This window comes from Palaemon carinicauda, chromosome 1 (assembly GCF_036898095.1).
Source record: "Palaemon carinicauda isolate YSFRI2023 chromosome 1, ASM3689809v2, whole genome shotgun sequence".
Lineage (NCBI taxonomy): Eukaryota > Metazoa > Arthropoda > Malacostraca > Decapoda > Palaemonidae > Palaemon > Palaemon carinicauda.
Window position 1 is genome coordinate 238,138,692 of NC_090725.1, and position 27,528 is coordinate 238,166,219.

The following is a 27,528-nucleotide window of genomic DNA, read 5'->3' on the forward strand; positions in this document are numbered from 1 at the left end:
CGGTCTGTGACAATCAACACCGAGCGATATGTCCAGGTGCTTGGCAAGTTCTGGACAGCACTTGGTCGACGAAGAGGAGTCGTCAGGGTCCTCCAGTGGTTCCAGCAGGATGGTGCCACCCCCCACACTTCAAACGAATCATTGGCATGGCTACAGCAGCGTTTTCCTGACCGACTGATCAGCCGCAGGTGTGACCCGGAGTGGTCGCCGCATTCACCGGACCTGAACCCCCCAGATTTTCATCTCTGGGGATACCTTAAGGACAAGGTTTATGGAAACAACCCCCAGACTATCCCTGACCTGAAGGCAGCAATCACAGCAGCAATAAGAGTGATCCCAAGGGAGGAATGCAGGAGGGTCATCGAGACTTTGCCCGCCAGATCCAAATGGGCCTGCAGCGCCGGGGAGCTCATTTGGAGCACATTTTGGAGAGCCAGTGAAACAAAGAGTTTTTGTTGTACAGACTTGAAACTTTGGAGATGTCTGCTACACAGGCTTGACCTAATGTAGCTAAAGTTTTGTGTTGATCTGAATAAAATTTTGGAAGTTTTTTGGTGATGACCGTTTTTTTTTTTTTTTTTTGTGTCACCCTGTAAACAACCAGGCAGCCGTCTGTTGCCTCAGGAGGGATTAACCTTAGAAGAAGCTCTCATATCCCAGTCGGAGCGAGATTCGAAAGTTAAGTTCTGAATTTCCAAATAGACCTGTTTGCAAAAAATAAAGAAAAAATAGCACTGAATGTTGAATCTCTGGCAAGGGAGAGAAATGCTCTGAATCTGGACCAGAAAAGATCCTCGATCCACCTGTTTCATCCTATCTGACAAGTTTGTTTTTGAAGGCTTTAAATATCCTTCATTAGCTACACTATGGCCAAACACCCAGTGGTATCCACTGCTTCAATGTCTGATACCAAGGGTACACCTATTTTGGTCTGCATAACTGCATTAGAAAGTAGCGAGTTAGATATCTGTATTTCATCCTTTCTGACCCAGAACCTTCACACTTGGATTTTCTCTCTAGTATTTGTTGTTGAGCTGCAAGAGGTCCTCATCCATGAGGCAATACCAACCAATGTGGAAGCATGTACTGTATAGCCTTTGAGTGATTAGTCACCTTGTCAGATTACCATGAACCTAAGTGATGTGTACTGAGTGTTTAAGAACTTTCCTATGAAATGATAGAACAGGGAATACAATACGACATGAATACCAAATAAATATTGTCTTCCCTGTTCTAAGGCCAGTGTATCAATGCGCAAACTATGGACTTAGTGCGTATAAGAGAGACCGAGTTCAGGCATCAATGAACTTGACACAGCACCTTCGATACTGAAAACTGTCTGCTATTGGCAATGTTATTACTACCAGTGTATCAACACTCAAATCACTGACTCAGTATATATAGGAGAGACCCTCGAGTTCATCATTAATGAACTCGACACATCACCTCTGATACTGAAAACCGTCTGCTGTGGGTGATGTCATCACTAGGTCATAACTGAATACAGAATATGGAAGAATCAACACCGAAGATTGTTCAGCAATAATGAAATCAATCATAGATTCCTCCCATAAACCAGGAATACCAGGTGATTAAGACTGATTTATACTACCAAAAGAAGTAGGCTTTTTATGTTCAGAATTCCTCTTCATCCGAAAACCTAACTCTACTGATTTGTCATCATAATTAGACACCCTCATGTGGTGAAAAAATGGAATGAGACTAACAAAGTGTTCACCGAGGTAAGAGTGAAAAGAAAGGGAAATGTGACCAGAGCCCCCTTGACATAATAAGAGCAACTGCTACTCAGAAGGGGGTAAAAGTAGGCCCGTCCCAACCTCCTCGAGTAGGTTTTCAGTTAAGGAATTACCTTCTAGTTAAGGAATTGCCTTCTTGGCTCACAATAGCAACGACTACTTGCCCACTCTCTTTCAGGGAATCATGAAACATTGAGAAGACTATAAATAGAAATGGTTTTAACAAGCACATAATCATTGGGGGAGCATGGAATAAGGAAAGCAGTAAGCATAGGTGGAGAATGAATAAAGGAGTAGGAGGTGGTACGGAATTACTAACTTTTGTACTTTCAAAATACTAACTTTTGTACCTTCAAAATACTGTGTTGAACCATTTGAATCCTTACTCCCCTAATACTGTACAGTCATGCCTCTCTTCACAAAAGATTCTGCTTACGAAATTTTCAAGCTACGAAATGAGATGGGAATATTTTTATGACTCACTTTACGAAAAATGTTTCACTTTAAGAAAAGAGATGTGTCAGCTAGGCCGAGAATAAAATAGTCACCCATCAAAAAGTTGAAGAAAATGGGTTCAGACAGAAAATGTAGTTCTAGTCTATAATATAGGTAACTATAATAGTACAGTATTGCACTGCATGTATTGTATTATTTTCCATTTATTATTACATTATGTTGTAATAAATACTTAATTTACAGGTATCAACATTTAGTTTAGGTATATTGAATTGTTCAAATGTATTTGGCTGAACAGTATTTCATTGTGGTTATACTGCAGCTTTATAATGAGATTTAATGTGGTGTTTTGTAGGGTTTGGAACGAATTAGGCAATTTGCATGTGAAATGGGACACACAACACGAAAAAATCACTTAAGAAAGCCACTCCAGCACGAATTAATTTCGTGTTGTGAGGCATTACTGTATATCTCTTTCCAGACTGTCGGCCATACACCTAGTTCTGAAGTTTAATGGACATCAGCATCTCTTCTTTAGAGATAGATTTACCTTCCCACACTTATCTTAAATAGAACAATTCTTATCAATTAACTTAACACTTGGAGTAAGGTTCATTTTTAACTTTAGGAATTCTAGACCTGCAATAACTGGTGCAAACCCTAACCTAACTGGTAGGGATGAATAAATTATCACTACGAGCAACAATACGAGCAAAGACTGCAAAATAACAAAATTACTTCGACTATAGCAACACAGAATGCATGTGCACTCTACAGCAACTGACGTACAGTAAAATGGATTTTCATAAGTAGGCCCCGGCCGGAATGCCAATATATAGAGGTATAGGAAGAAAAACACAAAATCCTAACAAAATTCACCGAGCATCATATGGTAATGGAAAATATGTATGGAAAATATTTTGTCAAAATTGCTCTTACTTTCATAGTTACAGGGTAATCAGTGAAAGTAACTCAATAAACCAAAAACATTGTTCCTTACAAGAAAATGCAGTATTTCTTCTGTTATCATGAATTTTGATAATTATTAAATTTTATTGTAAAACATCCAGACCAATGACAGTGTGGCCAAAGTGAGAGAAAAGTCTAGAAGGGAGAAGACTACTGATAGCAGACACAACGCAGACCATGATGGTAGGCCTAGGCATGAAAACAATGAAGGTAGGCCTAAGTCCAGTAAACCCAGTGTTCCTACGAGTAAGTTGCGCCCTTGCAAATTTTGTGGGGAAAACATGAATGGCGTAAGGAAAAGTGTCCAGCTCATGGTAGGTAGTATAAAATGTGGTAATTATAATCATTATGCTGTTAAATGCAAAAGTAGGAAAATAAATTATGTATCAGGTAATAACAATGACTTTGATGTGAACAGTTCAGATGAATCTGAATATGAATATTTGCTTAGAGTGTGTAGTAAAAGGGATAAGCTAATTGAGGCTGATTTTGAAGTTAATGATAAAGTAATCAAATTTCAAGTAGATTGTGGAGCTAGCGTAAATGTAATTCCTCAATATTTAATTCCCAATGTCAATTTAAAGCCTTGTGACACTACCCTAGAAGTGTGGACTTTAGACACAGTTAGGCCTAAGGGAAAATGCAGGTTAGTAATTAGAAATTGCAAGAATAGGAAGAAATATAACCTTGAAATTTTGGTTGTTGATTGCAAATGCACTCCATTATTAAGTAAAAGAACATCAGAGCAAATGGGACTTAATACAGTGAATTATGAAAATATTTCTGCAACTAAAGATGTACTTGATAAATATGACAATGTATTTAATACTGATGTGGGTACATTCCAAAATGTGGTTAGACTAACCATTGACACAAATACAGAGCCAGTGGTGATTCCTAAATGCAGACTTCCAATTAACCTTAAAAACAGAGTATGTAAGAAAATAAATGAAATGGAAAAACAAAAGATAATAGCTAAAGTTGACCAACCTACTGACTGGGTGAGTCGGATGGTTGTAGCTGAAAAGAAAACTAAGGATTTAAGAATTTGTATTGATCCACAAGCTTTAAACAAGGCGTTGAAAAGGGAACATCATCCTATCCCTGTAATTGATGATATTCTACCCCAACTGTCAAAGGCAAAGGTTTTTTCTTCTTTTGATTTGGCCAATGGGTATTGGCATTGTGTTCTTGATACCACCTTTCAAACCCGTTTAGGTCGATACAGGTGGCTCAGACTGCCATTTGGTTTAAATGTTAGTGGTGAGATTTTCCAAAAACAGTTACTCTTGAATCTTGAGAATCTTGATGGTGTTGTATGTAATGCTGACGATGTTTTAATTTGTGGTGTAGGTGAAACGTATAAGGAAGCTGTTAAAGACCATGATAGTAAGCTAATCAAATTTTTGGAAAGGTGCCAGGCCAAGGGTATAAAACTTAATAAGTCTAAGGCCGTATTAAGAAAATCTGAAATTGCTTTCTTAGGTCATAAAATCACAAGTAAAGGTCTCATGGCGGACCCTAAAAAGGTGGAAGCTATCCTGAATATGAAACCACCTACTGATGTAACTGGTGTTAAAGATTTTACAGGTATGATTAATTACTTAAGTAAATTCCTTCCTAATTTATCTGAGGTGTTAGAACCAATAAGGAAATTAACTCACCAAAATACCGAATGGAATTGGACAGAAGAACAAGAAAAAGCTTTCATAGAGTCAAAAAGGCTAATCACTAATGCCCCAATACTGCAGCACTATGACCCTAACTTAGACCTTGTCATACAGTGTGATGCTTCACAAAATGGGCTAGGTTCAGTATTGTTACAGTGTGGCAAGCCAATTTCTTTTGCTAGCCGTGCTTTATCAGAAATCGAAAAAAGGTACGCACAAATTGAAAAGGAAACACTTGCAATTGTTTTTAGTCTTAGGAAATTTCATGAGTATGTCTATGGTCATAAAGTAATTGTTGAGAGTGACCATAAACCTATAGCTAGTACTGTTTTGAAACCCTTATGTAATGCTCCCAAGCGACTGTAAGGAATGTTGCTTAACATTCTACAATACGATGTTGAAATCATAAATAAAAAAGGTAAGGAAATGTATGTGGCTGATGCACTCTCGAGATCTTATTTGCCATTAGACAATTATAAAGAAAGTGAATTTGAGCACGTTAACATGCTTGAACATTTACCAGTAAGAAAAGAGCGTCTTGATGAAATTAAATATGAAACAGACCAGGATGAGACTTTGCAAATTTTGAAATCATTAATCTTGAAAGGTTGGCCAGAAGGAAATGAGGAGATACCTAATGTAGTCAAAGCCTATAGTCATACCAAGGATGAGTACTCAGTTCAAGACGGGTTAATTTTTAAGAGTAATAGAATAGTCATTCCATTAAACCTTAGACATAAGATAATGCAGGTCGTCCATTCAGCGCATATAGGATTTGAGGGCTGTCTACGAAGAGCCAGAGAATGTATCTATTGGCCAGGAATGAACTCTGATATAAAGCAATACATCTTATCATGTGAAATTTGTAATAAATTCCATTGTGCTCAACAAAAGGAAACCTTAATTAATCATGAAATTGCTGATCGACCATGGCAAAAGGTTGGAGTTGATCTAATGAGTATTGAAAAACATAATTATCTTATAACTGTTGATTACTTCAGCAATTTTTGGGAAATTGACTACCTAGAAAATACATTAGCCAGTACAGTGATTAGAAAACTTAAATCTCATTTTGCTAGGTGTGGATTGCCTTGTGTATTGATTAGTGATAATGGACCCCAATTTGTAAATAAGGATTTTGAACAGTTCGCAACTGACTATGATTTTGAGCATAGGACAAGTAGCCCTACATATGCCCAATCTAATGGGATGGTCGAATCGGCAGTGAAAACATCTAAGCGTTTAATTAGAAAAGCTATTGAAAGTAATAAAGATCCCTATCTAGCCATTTTGGACCATAGGAATACCCCTACTAGTGATAAAGATGCTAGCCCATCACAGTATAGCCTAGGTAGGAGAACACGTACCAAATTACCAAGGTTATCTAAGTTACTTGAAAATCAAAATGTAAATTTAGAGTTGGCTAAGGAAAAGAAAAGATTAAAAAATGCTAAGAGTAAATTCTATTATGATAAAAATGCTAAAGATTTAAGTATTTTGCATGAAGGAGACAATGTACGTCTTAAACCTTATGTTTTGGGCAAGAAGGAATGGGAAAAGGGAAAAGTTGTGGAACGATTAGATGAGAGGTCATATCTAATTGAAAACGAAGGCAAGCTATTTAGAAGGAATAGAGTTCAATTGAAAGAAACCGCAAGTGATGTGCATATGCCCCAGGTAAATGAGCCAGTAACTACATGTATTAACCTTAGTGGTAATGAAACTGAAACTCCTGTCAAAGTGGAAAACGAAGTTGTAAAGTAACAGACAGACAAGGTCAACCAGAAATAAATTACCCTCTAAGTATTCTGACTATGAAATGTATTGATGTTGTGCGGAATTTCCCTAACATCATATAAATGTTATGATTAAGAAGTGTAGCAATCTGTTGTGTATTTTCTCAAATGGCATGTTGAATTTCGTACCAAGAATGAATATTTTATTTGTGAACAGGTTCAACCACATATACATCATAGTGTACAATGTTTTAGAATGTGAATAACTTTTAGAGCTGATTGTAGTCCTAACCAATAACCTATCAAAGTAAATTCAGTGTAGCATTCTAACTGGTAATCCATCCAAATAAGTGTAAATTTAAAAGAAGAAAAGATGTTATATTATTAATGATTATTTAATAATTATGATGTTAATATTGTTGAGAACGCTGCCAACAGCTACAGGATTCCTAATGCTACCGCTAGATGTCGGTGTGTATTGTTATTCTTGTGTCCCCCTATATCCAATAAAGCTGAGTTGTAACTTGTGAGTTTCCATCATAAATATCACCTCCGATATATGGCATCAAGACAGTATCTGTATAAATTCCATGAGTCACAAGACGTTTAAGTTTGACCTCTGATATTCCCTCGTTTTACGTCTGTTTTTATCGGTTTTGCAAGAATTTCATCAAGCTAAAAAGGAAAAGACAATTTCAACATCTTGCTAACATAAGGAAGAAGAAAATTTGCTCTAAGAGTCCAAAAGTGGGTAATATCGGCAAAATTATTGGCGTTAGTGAAGCAGAGAGATGGTGAAGGAACGACCATCTCACCTAAAGCACCAAGATATTGAGCAAAGGGATCTTCATTTAAGATTAAATTATGATAACTTTTTTTTGGTTTATTAATATCCAAAAAGGAACATAAAATTCATAATAATCATGATTTATTAATATTGTCTTTGTAAAAATACAAAGAAAAACTATACAAATTGACCTTCAAATTCTATCTTCTCCCTTAGTTTTAAAGATATAGCATTGAGGTTTGGTATATAACTTAGAAAGACATTATTAAGCGATCAAATGTTGCCCTTTTTTCCAACTTTTGTTTCTTAATTTTTTCCCCTGATTTTTAGGGTATATTTTTTACCATGATAAAAAAAAATTCACATCTAGCAAAAAAATTACTTTTAGAAAATCTCTTCATTTTATTGGAGATCTACATCAGGTCTATATAGGGTAGTAATCCCAGGTCTTAATATTAATTATCAAAGGAGGATATAGAATTTGAAAAACACTCCTTTTCAGGATAAATTGGCCTGGTGTTGTAAAACCAAAGGTCACACACACAAAAATCTTATGCAGTTTAGAGATGCCCTAAATCACCTTATTAAGTGGTATGAATGTCCAAGTCCTGTCCTTAAAAAAACGGCATTATCCGGCCAGCCCCCTTAGCACCATGTGCTTACGAATGGGGCTATTCAAGTGTGTATCTCCACTTTTTCTCTATTCTCCTGATCTCAAGCAGAGCTTGAAGTCTATCATTACTGTATATGAATACTATGCAATATTCACAGAGATAATGCTATTTACTATACCACTTATGACATTTCTCTCTGGATCAGGAACATACAAATATATTGAAAGTAATATAGTATTTTAGGAAAAATAAAGTTTTAGATTTTTTGAACATAAGTCAACTGAATTAAAACTGAACTTACTGTCTCGACAGGTGGGGTCATGAATGTCAGGACATGCACATTTTCGACCACTGGGCAGGTAGAAACATAAGTTTGTACAGCCTCCATTTTTGTCTGCACATGCATTCCATCCTCCTTGAACTAAATTGCTTATGGCTTTGATTTCCATAATAGCCTGTAAAAGTTTTGTTTTATGAAATCAGGTATTAATATCCTAAATTATACGAGTAGTGCTCAAAACATGTTGTATTACTTTTTGAATAAACAAAATAAGGTTGCAATATTTAGATTACAAATATAGTGCACTCTCAAGTAACTAGAACTATGGTAATTACTAAATGACATGAAATTCTTTAAAAGTTTCTTACCTCCATTCCACTTCTTATAACCTTTCTGTTATCACCTGTATCTTTATCTGCTCTTTCTATACTTGTTCGTTCCCAGTCTGTCCAGTAAATGTGTTCATCCATCTATGGGAAAAACAGAGAATATGACTATAAAAAAGTTCTTTATGTAATACAGTATGATTAAAAGTAGTTTTTGTTTATTAATAAACTAAGTTTGGAAGGAAACTATTTGGCTCTCCGATCATAGTTTAAATTAATCAATTATTGAACAATTCCAATCAAGGTAAGTTTACCATTCAAACATAGGGTAAGGGTCCCTGGTACCTTTTAAGTTGATTGGTGGTTAAGAGTCCATAGCTATTTGATAACCAGTGCAGTGAATTCCTTTTTCTTTTATTCTCCAATGCATATGAATATATAATTACAAAGCCTCCTTAAAAAATTTACTTATGCTTTTTATTATCCTTTGGACATTTTTTATGAAGTTTATTTCCTCTTTGTAGCCAGCAGCTTGTGAGGAGAAATATCATATTACTCTAAGCTAAATCTCCTCCATAGTGCTACAAATTCACCACCGAGTGTTTTGGCTTAATAATGTCGTTTGTCTGCAATAAGGTACTGATCAGGAATCAGCATCCAATCATATTTATGGGTTGTCTTATTCGGCAGAAATACTGTACATTCATTATCACTAATTGCATTGTTGGAGACTTGGAGGAAAAGGGTAGTTTGTGAAGCTTTTCCTTGTAAGCATACTGCTATGAATACTAAATTATACCTCAAATAAAAGGGTGCTAAATTGACATGAAAATTATCAAGATCTTAGCAAAAGAAATATGAGGTGTTTGTACACCTGGGAAGCGTCATATGAGAAGTACACCAAATTTAGGGTAAGTTAATTAAATCCAAGAAAAGACGAGTCCTGGCTATAACTACTGAAAAGGTCCAGCAATGTACAATAAGTGTTGAAAAATTACTTGGCAAAGCCACATACAGTAGTAATGTCTATCACAACATTTATACAAATCAAGGCCGAGTTTTTCATGAGTATAAAGGATCTTTCTATCAGCCAAATTGCAAAGACCAACCTGTCTTAAGTAGAGCAGAAACTTGAGTCAAGGAAATAAACAGCAAGAGAAGTAATGAACAATTAAAATATTTTAAGAACAGTAACATTAAAGTATATCTTTCATGTATAAACTATAAAGATACTTGTCAGCCCGTTCAACATAAAACCATTCACTTCAAGTTTAAACTTTTGAAGTTCCACATATTCAACTGCCTGATTCGGAAGATTGTTCCACAATTTAGTCACATATGGTACAAAACTTCTAGAATACTGAGTAGAAGTGATTCTTATGATGGATAAGGCATGGCTATTAGAATTAACTGCAAACCTAGAATTATGAGCAGGATAGTACTGTTTGGGAAGATCTAAATGTAAAGGATGGTTAGAGTTATGAAAAATCTTATGCAACATGCATAAAGAACTAACTGAACAACAGTGCCAGAGATTAATACTGTATCTAGATCAATTTATTAGACCGCAAGTTCCTCTCCAACAAATTAAGATGAGATTCAGAAGCTGAAGACCATATAGGAGATTAATACTTGAAACAAAGGAAAATGAAATAAAAATACTCAATCATTGAAAATCTTAAAAGACTATCTCAATAGTCTTAATTTTTGTGCAATTCAAGAAAACATCAAATGTGTTTCTCTAATAAATTTACTATCAAGAATTGCAACTAAAAATTTTAAAAGTTGTATAGAGCTAAAAAAAACATTGTTAATTCTAAGATCTGTATGTTGAAGAGCCACTACCCCATAATTTGCATCATGCACTAATTTTAGCTAGATTATTAAGGGATTCAGCAACCATAGATCCTCATTCAGGAAATGGAATTGGAGCAAAGAGAGTAACATTATATGCAACAATCTTGTTTTCTAGGCCATACCACATATGTGTACTGTATATAGCATGAAATGTAATGGGCCAAGAACATTACCCTGAGGAACACCAGACATGACATTCCTATACTCAATATGGTGCCCATCAACAAATATTTGCAATCTATTACTAAAAAGTTCAATAATGATGCTAGGAAAGATCCATCTGTTTGCGCTTGAAAACAAGGGCCTCATGATTAACACAGTCAAAGGTGTCACTAAAATCAAGGTCAGTTATACAAACTTCCGGACCTCAATCAATGGATTTCTGTACAGCATTAGAGATTGTAAGAGCATCATATGCGAAAGTCAAACTACAAACTAGGAAATGGATGATTACCTTCAGCATACCTATTTAGATGTTTTTCCCAAAGATGTTCAAAACCTTTAGATAATATGGGAGTTATGGAAATTGAACGATAATCAGCTGCACTAGAGCTACCACAGATTCATTTAGATATGGAGCAACATTATCAATTCTGCAACAAGTGTTAAAAGGTGTTCTTCCTGCCTGCAGAAAATAACTGGTAACTCGGGAGATAAGAAATCGGCAGTCTTTATAAAAAAACAAAGTAAAAATGACAATTTGTCCTAAATTGTATTTTTCCTAGCTATACAAAGCCGTAATCACTTAATATAGGAATTTGCTCCAGCGCAGCTGAAACAGCCGAAGAGAAAGAAAACCAGGCAGTTGTGCTGATTGGTTGGCTGGCAGTATGGGGCGTAGCTTAGCTCCCCCCCACCGCAAGCCCATTTTCCTCATTCAAACGCTTTGGGCTCAATGTGGAACATGAGAGGGGTGGTAGAGGCGGGCATTTATATTAAATGATTACGGGTTTGTATAGCTAAGAAAAGTAGAATTTAGGTCAAATTGTCATTGGTTTTGATACGATATACAAACCTCGTAATCAATTAATATAGGAAGACTCACTGGTTGGTGGGAGGTCTGCCTTTGCTGCTTGTGAACAGCTAACTGCCCGGATATAGACCTGGTCTCGAATGAGAGCAGAGGACTAAATCCACCTACCCCTATCTCTCGACCTGATATGATGATGGTGGGGTCTAAGAGACTGGGAGCCGGGTTGCGTGATGGGTAAGAGCATTGCGCGACCTGAGAGCGTGAATGTAAGAGAAACTCGACTGTAGGGTCGCAGTGACTGGATGAACCTTCATCACCAAAAGGCAAAGGGTTTATACATCCACGGTCTTCGCTGCCTAGCAGAAGACCTGTTAACAAACTAGCAATCTTGCCTGGGAAGACTTGTCTTGATGTATGGGACTCCAAGGGAGGAGACAAGCAGAGCACATGCACACTGCTTTCACACTGCCAAGCATACCATAAAAATCAAGACGAGAGACTTCCTTGTCCCGGAGAAACTGGAGAGGTCAGACAATAGCTTGAGCCGCTACCACAGGGCCAAGAACAAAGGTGTCCAAAGACTTGTGTGTAAACTTCCTCAAGTAAAAGGCTGTGAAGGTGGTCTGGCACTTCCAAATGACAGCCTTCAGCACTTGGCCCACTGCAAGATTTCTCTTGAAAGCGAGTGGGGAGGCAATGCCCCTGATCTCGTGAGCTTTAACCCTTGCTGGTGCTTGGACTCGAGGAAGTCTCATACGCCTTGCGTTTGGTTTCACTGATCCAGAAAGATATCGTGTTCCTCGCAACCTCCCTCTTGGCTCTACCGGTGCAAATGAAGAGTCGTCGATATTCAGGTCTGAGATGCCGAGTTCGCTTAAGATAGCGCCGGAGACACCTGACAGGACAGAGAAGCCTCTCACCTGAACCGCCACTTGCCAAATCCGGTAAGGAAGGAATAGTGAAGGCCTTGAACCTGGGATCGTGGATCAGTGGGTTCTGAGTCTTGGCCATGAACTCTGGCACAAAACTCAAGGAGATCTCCTTCCAACCCTCTGTGTGAGTGACATTACAAGAGAGGCTGTGTAACTTCCTGACTCTCTTCACTGATGGTAAGGCTTGCAGAAAAACAGTCTTAAGGCTCAAGTGCCTGTCTGAGGCACGGCTCAAGGGTTCGTACGGAGCATGAGTAAGAGACCCGAGAGCTAGAGTGACATCCCACTGGGGAACTCAAAGTTCCCTCAGGGGACACAACTGTTCGAAACTCCTAATGAGCATAGAAATCTTGAGGGCATTGGAGATATCTATGCCCTTCAGACGGAACACCATTGTAAGGGCAGACCTGTAACTTTTAAATGGCAGAAACCGAAAGGAGCGAAGAAAGACTAAGAAGCCATCGATCTGAGTCAGAGAGGCTCCGACCAGAGAGATACCCCTTCCACTACACCAATCACAGACGACCAACCACTTCCCCTGGTAGACTGAGGAGGAGGATCTTCTAAGGTACCCTGATATCTCTCTCGCAGCGAGTCGCGAAAAGCCTCGCGTTCTGAGGAGATGCTGGAGTCTCCACGCGTTAAGTCTGAGTGACTGCACTGCCTGGTGGTATCTGCTTAACAAGGGTTGCCGAAGGAGATTGGGCCAGTGTGGTAGCTCTCTCGGTGCCTCGACCAGGAGCGACAACAGATTGGGAAACCACTCCATGTGTGGCCATAGCGGAGCAACGAGAGTCATCCTGAGTCCTGGGGTCACTAGGACCTGGGACAGGACTGCGCGAAGCAAGCAAAAGGGGGGAAACGCGTAGCAATCCAGTCGATACCAAGGATGTTGCAGTGCGTCCTCGAACGCAGCCGTGGGATCTGGTACTGGAGAGCAAAACACGGGAAGTTTGGCGTTGTGCCGTGTTGCGAATAGGGCGATGCATGGTTCTCCCCAGAGGTCGAGTACTCGACTCGCTATGAAAGGGTGAAGAGACCATTCTGCCCCTATTACCTGGTCTCTGCGACTTAGGGCGTCTGCCAGAACATTTCTCTTGCCTGGAATGTACCTGGCTGACAAGGTTACGTAGTTAAGTGTTGACTCTCTGCCCACAGAAACACCCCCCTCGTCAACTGCTGCAAGGGACGTGAGACCGTGCCCCCTTGCTTGTTATCGTACGCGACCACGGACGTTTTGTCGCTCATCAGCACTACTGAGTGCTCTCTCAAACGGGCCTGGAAATGAATGAGTCCTCTCGAGACTGCCATCATTTCCAGCACGTTGATGTGCAGGTGTTTCTCCTCTTCCGACCACACACCTTGACACGACTAGGTCGTCCAGGTGTGCACCCCAACCTTCCGTAGACATGTCTGTGAACAGACGGAACTGAGGTGGAGGAGGGTTTATGAGAAACCCTCTCATGAGGTTCTCCTCGTTTAGCCACCAAAGAGCAGGTACTTTCGAGATGACTGATAACTGGTACTTAAAAGTACGCGTCCTTCAAGTCTATCGAAAGCATGAAGTCGTACTGCCTGATGGCTAACAGCACAGCGCGAACTGTCAGCATCTTGAACGGAGTTTGCTGAACAAACTTGTTCAATGGTGAAAGGTTGATGATCGGTCTCCAACCTCCTGTCGCCTTCTCGTCAAGGAAGAGACAACAGTAGAACTCTGGTGACTAATCGTGCACGACTTCTAGCGCATCCTTCTCCAATATTTCCTGGACTTCCGCCTCTAAAGCCAGAGACTTCAGAGATGTTGGAGCGTACGTGTGGAACGCTATTGGAGTGGAGGATGGGTCAACACTACCCATTCCTCGGCCCCGAGGTGCTGCCACATCACCCAATGGCGCGATAGGCATCCTCCTACCTTCGGCAGCATGGGAAGGGAAAAGCCAAGCTCAGCATTTCCCTTTCCCTCGCTTGCCCCTGTTCTCTCCACAACATGGAGGAGCTCCCGAGGGAGGCTGAAAGGTCTGTTTGTGAGCAGAACCCTTCTGAACAAGAGCAGGTCTTGGCTGCACAGGAGCTGCAGGAGCACGACCAGCGGTACCCTTACTACTTCCTGGGGACTTGGCCTGACTCGGCCTGGCCGTGGACGGTTTCGCGGGACCAGGTCCCTTGAAACTCGCAGCTTGCGCCTGGTGGATAATGGAGTCCTTCGAGTCAAGGCGCCATTTATCCTGCGCAGCCCGAACTTCCTCTGGTGGAAAGAGAGAAGTTGCAGATCTAATAGGAGCGTTCCTGTGCCAGGGCCTCTCCTGAACCGATCTGTCTCGCCAAACGAGCGGCTACTGCCTCACGCTTTTTGAGGATCAGATTGGCATACTGGGTAGCAAGCAGGTCCAAGAAAAAGGCAACAACTTTCCCACCACACAAAGCTAGGTTCCTGTACTGCTCCATGTGTTCAGGGGTAGCGAGCTTGGTGTCCCGCGCGAACACTGTAACCGTACCACACCAGTGGTCGAGCCACGAAGCAGCCTGGAGAGCAGCTACAGAGACTCCATAGTTGAAATCTCATATGCCGAGAAGGAGACACTCTGAGATTTCAAACTATCGACCAAGGAACCCCCAGGAAGCGCTCCGACTGCGGGGTTGAGATGGAGAGGACAAGGCACGGAAGAATCTGTGACGTACTACATCTTCTGTTGCTGGAGTGGTTGAGGGAGAAGCTTGTTCGAACCTTGGCTCCTAAGCGAGTCACCAGGTCCTGCGATCTGGTCACTCACTCAGTCCAATGCTCGAGCAGCCTGCCTCGACCAGGGTAGCCTGTGGGCTGTTAACTACCTTCGGGAGCTCCCCATAGGATCTCCTAGGCTGTAAACTTATCCTCAGACGCTACCGCGGGAGGAGCCCTGAGGCCATTAATCTCCCGCATGAGGTTAATGACCTCTAGGAACGGCGACTCCACCTCGGGATCTTCCGTCTCCACGGCAGGTGAAGGTTGTGGAGGTGGCTGATCCCTCAGTCCTGCTACATCCGGAGGTGTGGGGGAACCGACATGCTGCTCGGATGATGACATCCCCCATGAATAGCAACAGTAACAATTTATCTAGTGTTAAGAACAAAGATTTAATGGAAAAAACAGTGAATGCCTCATTCTACATATACTGTATGGATAAAACCCTAAATTGGTCTTATTTGGTTCCTTTTGTCTACCTTATGTTTGCTAGATGGAGATTCAAAATCATGGATAACAATATAGGTACAGTAGGAGGTTGTCCAGGGCACCAGGCATCCGTTAAGATACTACCCCTAGAGTTATTGGGTTCTTTGACTGGCCAGACAGTACTACATTGAATTCCTCTCTTTAATGATAATAATAACAATAATAATAATAATCTTTTTTTGCCTTAACATGCACAATAAACTGGCATATTCTTTCCACATCCTCCTTTGTCCTCATAAACCTGACAGCACCAAGATTACCAAAAACTACTGCAATGTAATTTTTCGGTAGCTGCTTTCCTCTTGGTAAGGGTAGATGGGACTAGCCATGGTAAGCAGCTTTTCTAGGAGAAGGACACTCCAAAATCAAACCATTGTTTTCTAGTCTTGGGTAGTGCTATTACCTCTGTATCATGGTCTTCCACTGTCTTGGGTTAGAGTTTTCTTGCTTGAGGGTACACTTGGACACACTATTCTATCTTATTTTTCTTCCTTTTTTTTAGTTTTTAAAGTTTGAATATGAAAGATCTATGTTCTTCAATATTTTAATTGTCCATTACTTCTCTTTTAGTTTATTTTTGTGTTTCCATTCCTCACTGGGCTATTTTTCCCTGTTTGAGTCCTTGGGCTTATAGCATCCTGCTTTTCCAAATAGGGTTGTAGCTTAGCTAATAATAATAATAATAATAATAATAATAATGCACAGTTACCTTTGTCGGTGTTGATTGAGTATACAGTAGCAAAAAAATTTGAAAACACAATACTAAATTTGTTGAGGATTATTCTTTCTTTATTGAAACTGATATTTTATTTTCATTAAAATAAATCTTTAAAAATATGAAACTTCTTTCAACTACGGAACAGATATTTGTTCTCTAGTGGTTATTATCTCTAATATGTTTATGGAAGTAAACAGAGGTACGAAGTGAAAAACCACAAGACACTGGGAAATCAGCAATTCCAGTAATGTTGGCCTTGCTGGTTATTGCAGAAAGTCTTACGTTACTGAATACCATTTGACATATTCTTTTTTGGGCTCAGTCCATGTCGTCCTGATGGAAGGGTTCCTTTAGGTAGCCTTCTAAGGGGATATTTGCTACAGTGATACTCCCAGAAAAATAAACCGGAGGTCTCCAGGATTCTAACTCCTGGCGCGAGTATCTAATTAAGGATATCGCATAATATCAGGGGACGTATTTTTAGATACTACACATAGCAATCTTCATCCCGAATAGATTTAACTCTTTGATGTAAGGGGGAAGAGTGGCGAAAGAAGGGGGTGCCGATCTAGGTACCCGGTGGACCTCCTTCCCTATTACTACTACGAACGCCATTCCTTTTCTTGTGCTCTTGAAGCGAGTTGTGCTCCCGTTAACCCGGTGTTGTGTTACAAGTTTTTGGAATATTCATCATGCAATCTCCAGCCTTTTCATCGTTTGGAAAGTTGAGTATTAATTCTTTCCTGTGTATAATTTTAGTCTCCCTTTTAAGACTGCAATCGCCCGTTACTATTGCATTATAGTTAGTCAGTAGGGCAACATTTCCCGATATTAAGCTATAATGCTAGCTATTTAGGCAAATTATACAAGTGGTGATCTTGCATACATGAATTTTATTCCTCTTCCTATTACGTGACTTTACTGATCGTATGCGGCAGGAGCCCCGGCGGTACCAAAACCTTGGTTGGGGATCCTACTAGAGCGAGACTACAGTGAGCCCTCGCTACTTCGCGGTTCGACTATCGCGGATTCACGACTACTTCGCGGATTTTTTTCATAACGCATGTATATACATATATCGTGGATTTTCCGGAAATTTTGAAAATAGCCGCGATATATGAAGACCCCAAATATTTCGTTAATTCCATTAATAATTAGTAATATATGCTCTTACTGATGGTTCATTGCATTACATATGACATATAATTCAGTACAGAAAGAAATAAAACACGAAAAGAGAATGTGATCGTACGATAATTCAGTATACGTAGTAAAATTAAATCGAACATGAAACGCAAATCAGATGCAGTCTGACTTTGTCATATTTGAATGGTGTAAGGCTGGTGATGGCTACTACTACAAATGTAATGGATGTGCATCTTTTCCACGAATCTTTTGTATGTATACGTACGTAGTACTGCATCCAATAATATTCTTTGTTGCAAAAATCACATCTCCAATAAGCGTACATATCCTACAACAAAACAAGCGTAAAATAGCGTACGTAAAGCATACTGTATATAGTACCTTGTTTTTGAATTTGTAACTACTACGTAGCATGTAAGACGGACTGTGATTGGTTCCAGTGCTGATAGATGACGAATCAGCTCCCAAGTTTTGTAATCTAGCCTGTGATTGGTGTTTTGACCGCTTCTCCGATCCGCAGCATCTTCTCGCGGCCACTTTGTTTGCTGCTCTCTCGCCGGGTAGATGCTGCTACGTTACTGTGTAACTTTAATCTGTGCTGTGCATGACTGTTTGAAGTTTAACTTTTTGTTGAACTTTCTGTTTAACCCCTACAATGGCTCCCAAGCATTCAATGGCTCCCAAGCGTTCTGCTTCTACTAAGGCTGGTAGTGAGCCTAAACGCCATCGAAAAATGATGACGATTGCTGAGAAGGTGACACTTCTCGATATGTTGAAAGAAGGCAGAAGTTACGCGGCCACAGCCCGCCATTTTGGAGTGAACGAATCCACCGTTCGCTACATTAAGAAGGACGAGGCGCACATTAGAAAGACGGCTGCCATCACCTTTAGCAGGTCAGCGAAGCGAGTTGTTACCGTTCGTAATAAAACGATCGTCCGTATGGAAGGTGCTTTAGCAGTCTGGATTGCCGACTGCCGGAAGAAGAACATAGCCTTGGATACGAACACCATCCGAACCAAGGCTTTGGGTTTGTATGAGAATTTTGCGGCAAAGTAACCTCAAGACGACGATGGCGACCATGCTGAAGAAGACGAAGATGATGTACTAGATGAACCTCAAGCAGGGACATCCACTGATTCCCAGCCTCAGAAACAACGTTTTTCCGCCAGCAAAGGATGGTTCGCGAAGTTTCAGAAACGCTTCGGCCTGAAAAGCGTTTCCCTGCATGGCGAGGCTGCTTCCGCTGACACTACCGCTGCTGAAACTTACGCGAATGAGACATTTAAGAACATTATCACTGAAGGTGGATACAAGCCCGAACAAGTGTTTAATATGGATGAGACCGGCTTGTTTTGGAAGAGAATGCCGTCGTGAACTTTCCTGTTCAAAGAAGAAGCCAAAGCCTCTGGCTTTAAAGCATTCAAAGATCGTGTTACCCTTGTGATGTGTGGCAATGCTGCTGGATTTTTGCTAAAGCCGGGGCTTATTTACAAATCGAAAAACCCTCGCGCTTTGAAAAATAAGAATAAGAATCTCCTTCCCGTGTACTGGATGCATAATCCAAAAGCATGGATTACGAAGATGCTGACCTCCAACTGGTTCCACCAGTGTTTTATCCCGCAAGTCAGTAAATATCTCTTAGAGAAGGGCTTGCCGTTTAAGATCCCTCTCCTTATGGATAACGCTGGTGGACACGCAACTGATCTGTCGCATGAGGGCATTCAGGTTGAGTTCCTGCCACCCAACACAACGTCATTAACTCAACCGATGGACCAGGGGGTTATCAGGGCGTTCAAGGCCCTCTACACGAAGAATACTTGGTGGACCTCGTTGCGTGTGTGGATGCTGCCCAAGATGATGAGGATGAAACATTCAATTTGAAGGCGTACTGGCGGAAGTACACAATAGCCAAGTGCCTGCAGAATATCCAGAAGGCACTGAAAGAAATGAAACCTGCTACTGTTAATGCGAGCTGGAAGAAGTTGTGGCCCCAGATTGTTTACGATGACGAGGGATTTACACCTGCTGAGATTCAACACTCTGCAATACGGAAATCTGTGCAGTTGGCTGCGATAATTGGAGGTGACGGGTTTGGCGACATGACGACTGAAGACGTCGACGAGTTGTTGGGCTGCCATTCCCAGCCGCTAACTGACGCAGACCTCGAAGACCTGACGAAATCGGCCAGTGAAGAAGACAGTGAAACACAAGAAGAGACCCAAGAAAATGTTGAAGAAACAGGCTTAACATTAGAACGGCTTGCCAAGCTCTGCAACCTTGCGAAGGAGTTGAAAGAATTGTCGCAAGAGTGGGACGAGGATATGGTTCGTTCTATGCAATTCTGCAACAAAATCGATGAAGACATGACTCCCTACAGGATGCTCTTCGAGCAAAAAAAGAAGCAGCGGCAGCAACTTCCGATCACAATGTTCTTCCAGCCTCGCAAAAAAGAGCCTGTTCCTCCTGCTACTATGCCTTTGGAAGAAATTGAAGAAGTGTCCCAGGAAGAAGTTGAAGAGGTGTCCAGGAAAAGACACCTCCGTCTGAAGAGACGTAAAATACTATCATTGTCTGCACAGTAGAAGACATCATCAGCTTCATCATCATCATTTCTACTGTGCAGCAAATTCATCGCCATCATCATTCAAGTTTTTCTTCAACTTCTTTCGTGGTGAGTACAGTAACAATCTTTATTTTTTTATACTACTTTAATATTCTAACATTTTAATATTTCTGCCTGTTTTAGTTTAGGGTACTGTAATACATGCATTAAGTGGTCTGTACATTAAAGGGTAGTTTGTTTACAGTACTACAGTACGTAAAGGGAAGGCTTTAAAAGTCTGAATATACATGTTATATATAACCTATCATATTTTTTTGTTTATTACATTTAAAACAACTCTCTCTCTCTCTCTCTCTCTCTCTCTCTCTCGTAAATTATCATTCAGTCGTTAGCGGCAGTTTGTTATTGTTGATTAAACGCCAAAAAAAAAAGAAAATAAATTTTTTCCTGCTTTGCTACGTATGTAGGATTTTATATAGATACGGTAAATAATATTTGTAATAACATATTTACTAAAAGCTTTTAATATCATTATTTATCACTTTCATCATGCGTGTTTAATGCCTTCGTTTGTTCATTACGATCGAAGATGGAGCGTACAGTAAACAAATGGAAGGTTTCCGTTTCAGGTGGCGTCATAAAGAAAAACATTATATAAATGGCATTCATTTAATTTATTTGGAAGTCCTAGGAAAAATTAAGTAAAACATTGGTAATAACAAAATCAACATATAATCAATATAATCGATGCAAAAACTAACCTATACACAGATGTGTAAATGCGTTTGTTTCTTCATTATGATCAGAGATAAACGTAAACAAAACATTGGTTGTCATTTTTTATCGTGCTTTTTGGCGTGTTTAGGAAACGCATGATATAAAATCGCCTTTAATATTTGTGCCTGTTTTAGTTTAGGGTACTGTAGTACATGCATTAAGTGTTCTGTACATTAAAGGGTAGTTTGTTAACAGTACTACGTAAAGGGAAGGTTTTAAAAGTCTGAATATACATGTTGAATAAATACGTAAATATGGTGTCCGTACTTCGCGGATTTTCAGCTTTCGAGGTTGGGTTTGGAACCTATCTACCGCGATAAACGAGGGTTCACTGTACTCTCGCTCATTTATACGTTAGTAAAGTAATTCCCCATGTTTAGCCTCATCCTATCATTCCTTATTGATTCAGATGAGAACTTACATTCTTTGGAATCTATGGATAAGGTATGATATACATTCTCTCTCAGAGAAAAGAGGCTAAACCCTTCCTCCCTCCCTGAGTGCCGCTGCCGCTACAGCTTTGATTTAGATAGTGACGAACTCAGGGTGCCCTTGTCTTGCCGCTGACGATGTCGTCAGCAGAGGAACCATGTTTCCTCTTCCGCCGACGTCGTCGTCAGCACAGGAAGCCATGCTTCCTCAGTTCACTGTTGAAGGTAGGTGACATACCTGCCGCCACCCCTCATTTCAGTGAACTACAAGACCCTTACCCTTCCCCCTTCTGTCCTTTAGTGACGTCATAGCCGTCACAATTCTCTTTCGCCAGTATTCTAACAGTCATCCTGGCTTGCTAGGTTGACTGCGTTACCGGCTGGTACCCTGCCGGCGGTAGTTAGTTCAGCCGCCTCAGCCACCTTCCCTCTTACTTCCTTCCTTCACAAGAAGTGAATATCATTGGGGAGGGGGGGGGGGAAGATTGAGCCAGCCCTGATGGCTGCCGGTATGAAACCTAACATACTTTGAGAAGTCCTCAGCCCTCCCTTGGACTACCATACACAATTGTTGCCGGCGGCGGCAGAACTTTTGCGGATGGGTGGAAGCCAGAAGCAGACAGATTCTTATCCCTTCCATTGGAACTCTCATTCTAGCCAGGAGACAGTAGGCGGCTTGATAGTCCTCCTACACTTCCAATTGTTATGTTAACCATAATAATAGGAATCTCTACTTGCTCAATGCTTTCTCTCTTTCTATCAGTTAGTGCCGCCAGGTACTAACCTAACCCCGGCCAACTACAGTATACAACTATACAGTAGTACACATATTTTCTAACATACTCTGTGTTTCCTGTTGCAGTCTATTGTTGGGACCACGATTTTGTGTTGAGGCTGAGTACTCCCTCAACACCCAGATGGTTTATTTCAATCATCAGGACCTTAAAAAATCACCGATCAGTGTTTATATATAATACAGGTAGATAATGTTAGAATAGCGCTTACTAACTCTAACTCTAGTCCCTAGAGTTTACTCCTACCTTGTATTCTCCCTATCAAGGAAACTAAATATTAATTACTGACGGAGGTCTCAGCAATGGCCTGGGAGGGGAAACACAGATATGTCTTTTCTACTTCCTTTCAAGCTTACTATCCTAAGCTACCATAAATGATAGTAATTACTATTGTTGAAAAAAATTGTATGCTTTTATATCACTGATATAAAAAAATCATATACTCATTGAGCCCCTTTTCCTTTACAAGAGAAGCCAATGGAGAAGTGTGCAGCCTTAGCCTGCAACCACAAAGGGAAAGACTTTTGTGGCCACACGAAGTGCAGGACTCATGCCCCCTGCTGCATCATGTCGGGAGTCCTCAAGTACTGGGGCCCGAAGGGTGGCCCCACCTGTTCGACCCTGCTGGCCAACGGCTTCGGAGAAGCTCCCTCAGTCAACATAGAGACTAGAGATACAGCGAGGGAGACCCTTCGCAAATAGGTAAGTAGAGTCCAAAAGAACTTTCAGGGACCGTACTTACCCGACGACTCCCTAAGGTGCCTACTGTTCCCCAAGGCTCTACCAAATAATGTGGTGGTGCCCAAGGAACAGGTCCATTCTTCCCTCATACAACTGAAGATCGATGCGGACATAGACAAGGCACTGGAAGGCATGGACATCCACCAAGAAAGGATGTCAGAAGTGTCCATTGACACTGAGAAGGACCCACTACAATGCGGCCCCGAAGAAGACGTGGAACATCCACAAGCGGAGGAAGAAGGATCCGTTTCAACGGCAACAGAAGACCCTCAGTTCGTCGTGACGGTATACCAACGAAGCATATGCCCATGATGAATGGGAAAATATTCGTCTCGGAAAAGTTGGGGACCAAACTGATTGAAGTTCTTGAGTTCTGGCCTAACTTTTCAGCTTACCTAAAATGTTACGTGAGACTCCGGGATGAACATGCAACCCGCGAGGCAATGGTACCCAAAGAGGTCATTGTCTTCGAGCATGAAAGGAGCCGGGTACACCAACTCCAAAGTCTCAGCAATGAGCAAGAGACATCCTACCTTTCTTGCTCTTTCCTCCATCTCTTTCCCCTTTTCGGAGAAAGCACTAGACTTTGCCGTCAAGGCAGTCAACGAGGGCAAACCCTGCCCAACTCTAGAGGAATGCAAACCATTCTCTCTAGCACTGCCTTCCTGTGAGGAGAAGTGGAAAGATGTCCACCTAACCTTATCTGTCACTAAGTTGGATCTAGAGATAGCAGGCCAGCAGTTCAATGATAACCTTCCGAAATTGCCAGACCATCTATTGAGGAGGGAACAAAAGACGAAGGAGAGACTTGTGGCCTCCCTTTCTCATCAGAACTGCCTGGAAATGAGTTCAGGTCTATAGAACGCCCAGAAATGTTAATTTTCCTGGCTAAGTCCCACATGGGTACCCTTGTGAAAGACTTATATGCTTTCCTCAGAGCGAGGAGAGCCTGCAGAGAGTTTGTTTTGGCCTCAGCGACCATAAGACATGAACCAAGGAAGCTGATTACCTCGAACATCTGGGGTAAAGACCTTTTCCCACAGGAACTGGTCCAAGAGATCATAGCCAGAACAGCCACGGAGAACTGAAACCTTCTCCAGAAGTGGGGCATGAGCTCAAAGAGGAAATCTTCCTTGGACGGAGGTTCCCAGCCCAAGAATAAAAAGGCAAGGAGACCGTGCAGACCTGCACAACTTTCTGCCGTGACTCTGACCACGATGCCTCAGACCAATTTCCAGATGGTCCCTCAAAAACTGGTAGCCTAGTCGCCAGTGTTTAACCTCAACTTTGAAAGGCAGTCGACTTCCTTTCGCCTTAGTCAGAAAGGAAATGGCTCTAAGAGAGGTTCGCCCGGAGGTGACTCCTCCCGGGGCCGAGTAGGATGTAGTCACAGGAACAAATCCACAGGACCCCCCCATACAAAGAGGGGTTCCAGGTAGGAGGCAGACCGTATCACTTTCGGGATCCTTAGACCTTTGATCCCTGGGCCCACAGCCTATTAACGAATGGACTCGGGTGGAAACAGAACAGAACTCCACCCCGTTTTCCAGAATTCTTCCAACACTCCACCCCCTCGTTAGAAGAATATACCTCAGAACTCTTGAACACAAAAGTAATAGGGAAAGCAAAGTCCATCAAATTCCAGGGAAGGCTGTTTTGTGTTCCCAAGAAAGACTCAGACAAACTCAGAGTCATTCTAGACTTGTCTCCACTCAACAAGTTCATCCAGAACAACAAGTTCTGAATGCTTACTTGGCAACACATAAGGACCCTTCTACCAAAAGGAGAAAACACAGTCTAAATAGACCCAACAGATGCTCACCGACATCTTCTATTGAGCCGCCCTTTCTCCTCCTACCTAGGATTCATGCTACAGAAGAAGTGTGTCTTCAGAGCAATGCCCTTCGGACTAAATACAGCCCCAAGGATATTCACAAAGCTGGCAGACACAATCGTCCACACTCCGAAGGAGTTCAAGTACTAGCATATCTAGACGATTGACTGGTATGGGTAGAATCCAAGACTACTTGTCTGCAGGCAGCAAACAAGGTGATCCAGTTCCTGGAACACCTGGGCTTCCACATCAATTGCAAGAAGTCTCACCTTCCTCCAGCTCAGAAGTTCCAATGGCTAGGAATCCAATGGGACTTAAAAGTCACACCACCTCTCCATTCCATCCAAGAAGAGGAGAGAGATAGAGGGATCTGTCAAGAGACTAATCCGCCACAAGAGGATTTCAAGACGTCAACAGGAAAGAATATTGGACTCTTTTCAGTTTGCGGTAGTGACAGACCCGGTGCTAAAAGCACGTCTAAAAGATGCGTCAGGACTGTGGAGAAGATACGCATCAAACGATCGAAGAGATCAACCAAGGTTGACCCTGACCCTGTTGCGCACACAGTTAAGGCCGTGGTCAACAGCCAAGAGCCTAGCACAAAAAATTCCCCTGCAACCACCACAACCATCAGTGGAGGTACACACGGACGCCTCCTCGAAATGATAGGGAGGCCATTCTCACGGGAGAAAAGTGCAAGTGAATTGGTCGCATCAGTTCAAAACTTTTCATATCAACGTTTTGGAAGCTCTGGCAGTTTTCCTGATGTTGAAGAGACTATCCCCTCGCAGAACAATCTACACCAGATTGGCCCTGAATAACGAAGTGATAGTAAAATGTCTAAATCGACAAGGCTCGAGATCATCTAACATCGACTATATGATATTAGTCACCTTCCACCTGACATGGAGGAAGGGATGGCACCTATCAGCAGTTCATCTACAAGGGTTCCGCAATGTGACGGCAGACGTTCTATACAGGCGAAAGCCCATAGAGACCCATTCTCCTTCACCTCGGAAAAAGTCCCGGAACTGCAGACCAACCTCTTTGCAACGAGCGACAACAAGAAACTACTTCGTTATGTGGCCCCTTAGATGGACCCTCAAGCAGAGGCAATGGACACCATGTCCCTCGGCCGGAACAGGTGGATTCACATTTACCTGTTTCCACCAACCATCCTATGCGCTAAGGGTCCTCGACAAGCTAAGATCCTTCAGAAGAACAGCAGCAGTAGCGGCCCAAAGCAACTGGTTCCCTCTAGTTCTAGAACTGAAACTGAAGCTGTTCCCTCTGCCGGACCCAGCATTATCCCAACCGGTCCAGAAGTCGACTGTCTATGCTTCATCCTCGAGAACCATCAACCTACATCTCACGATTTTCTCGCCCTAGCGGCGAACAAAAGGTTTAGAATCTTGAAGGATAAAGTTGACTTCATCGAAGAGTATGTCAAGTTCGACTAGGAGACAATATGAATCGTCATGGAAGAAATGGATTTCCTTTGTGAAAACAAGGGAACCGACAGAAATATTGATAGATTTCTGTCTAGCTTTCTTCATATTCCTACACGAACAAGGCCAGGCTTTTACTACGATTACCTCGTGTAAATTGGCCCTGGCTGACCACTTCTGTATGCTTTTGGAGTGGACCTCTCTAGTGAAATCTTTAATAAGATACCAAAAGCATGCGCTAGACTCAAGCCAGCAACCCCACCTAAGCCCATCACGTGGTCTTTGGACAAAGTCTTGCACTATGCTCCGAACCTAAACAATGAGGATTGTACTCAAAAGCATCTAACACAGAGTCATTTTTCTGTTTGCCATAGCCTCAGGGACTAGAGTTAGTGAAATAGTGGCCTTATCTAGGTACGAAGGCCATATTCAGTTCCTAGACACAGGAGAACTGAACCTCTTTTCTGATCCTGCCTTTCTTGCTAAGAATGAGCTACCCACTAAGAGGTGGGGACCTTGGAGAATCTGCCCACTGAAGGAAGATACCTCTCTGTGCCCAGTAGAGTGTCTTAAGGTCTATCTTCGAAGGACTTCAGACTTCAAGGGAGGACAGCTCTTCAGAGGCGAAACCTCAGGATCAAACCTATCCCTAAGACAACTGAGAGCAAAGCTCACCTACTTTATTCGCAGAGCGGATCCTGAAAGAACATCCGCAGGTTATGATACAAGGAAAGTTGCTTCTTCGTTGAACTTCTTTCAACATATGGACTTTGGAAGACTCCGCTCATACACTGGGTGGAGATCATCCAGGGTCTTTTACAACAAACACTATGCGAAGCCAGTACATGAAATAAAACATTTTGTGGTGGCGGCGGGTAGTGTTATATAACCCGTCGTCTAGTGCTGCGATGAACAGTGAACTGAATTGGGATTTTCCAGTGCATCAGGTGCATGGGTACATTTACCCTCTAGTGCAAATCACAATGATGATTAACACACTGTTCCATATAGGCGCAAATCTGACCAATAACACCAGTGCCGAGTGAACGTTTGCGTCAGTGTTTATGCATTCCCAAAATGTGTACAAGTCAGTCAGATTTGGTTTCACATCTCCATTGAGTGGCATTATTACGATAATGAAATTACATATTTTTTCTACAAGAGAAAATATGGACCCTGATGTGTTTTCAATGCTGAATCAGATTCATACCCTATTGTAACTACATTTGATAATATAGTTGCAAGGTAAAAATACTAAACATATTTGCATCTTATAGCTGCTATCTCAGTTGCAGACAAATGAAACATGCTAGAGTGCTAATTAAGCCCTAGAAGGGCCCAGAACTTGAAATCAGGATACAAATTTCCAAGGCAAGTGAAAGGTAATCTCTAAAGTTTTACCTTCCATTCCTGCGGAATCTCAAACCTTGTATCCTTATTGTCGATGTCAACACTTTCCCTGCATGGGGCAGGAAGCACTAAAACAGTTCCAGGCTTAGTGGAAATG

General features: G+C 41.5%; 1 protein-coding gene across 1 annotated transcript in view; it reads right to left on the reverse strand.

Moving 5' to 3' along the window:
- Lrp4 (LDL receptor related protein 4) overlaps positions 1 to 27,528 on the reverse strand; it is a 339,698-nt gene that overhangs the window by 27,730 nt on the left and 284,440 nt on the right. The window contains exons 23-24 of the mRNA XM_068388178.1: positions 8,638 to 8,739; positions 8,291 to 8,444 (exon numbers count right to left, since the gene is read on the reverse strand). Coding sequence (XP_068244279.1) covers positions 8,291 to 8,444; positions 8,638 to 8,739 — 256 coding nt within the window. The remainder of the gene's footprint in view (positions 1 to 8,290; positions 8,445 to 8,637; positions 8,740 to 27,528) is intronic.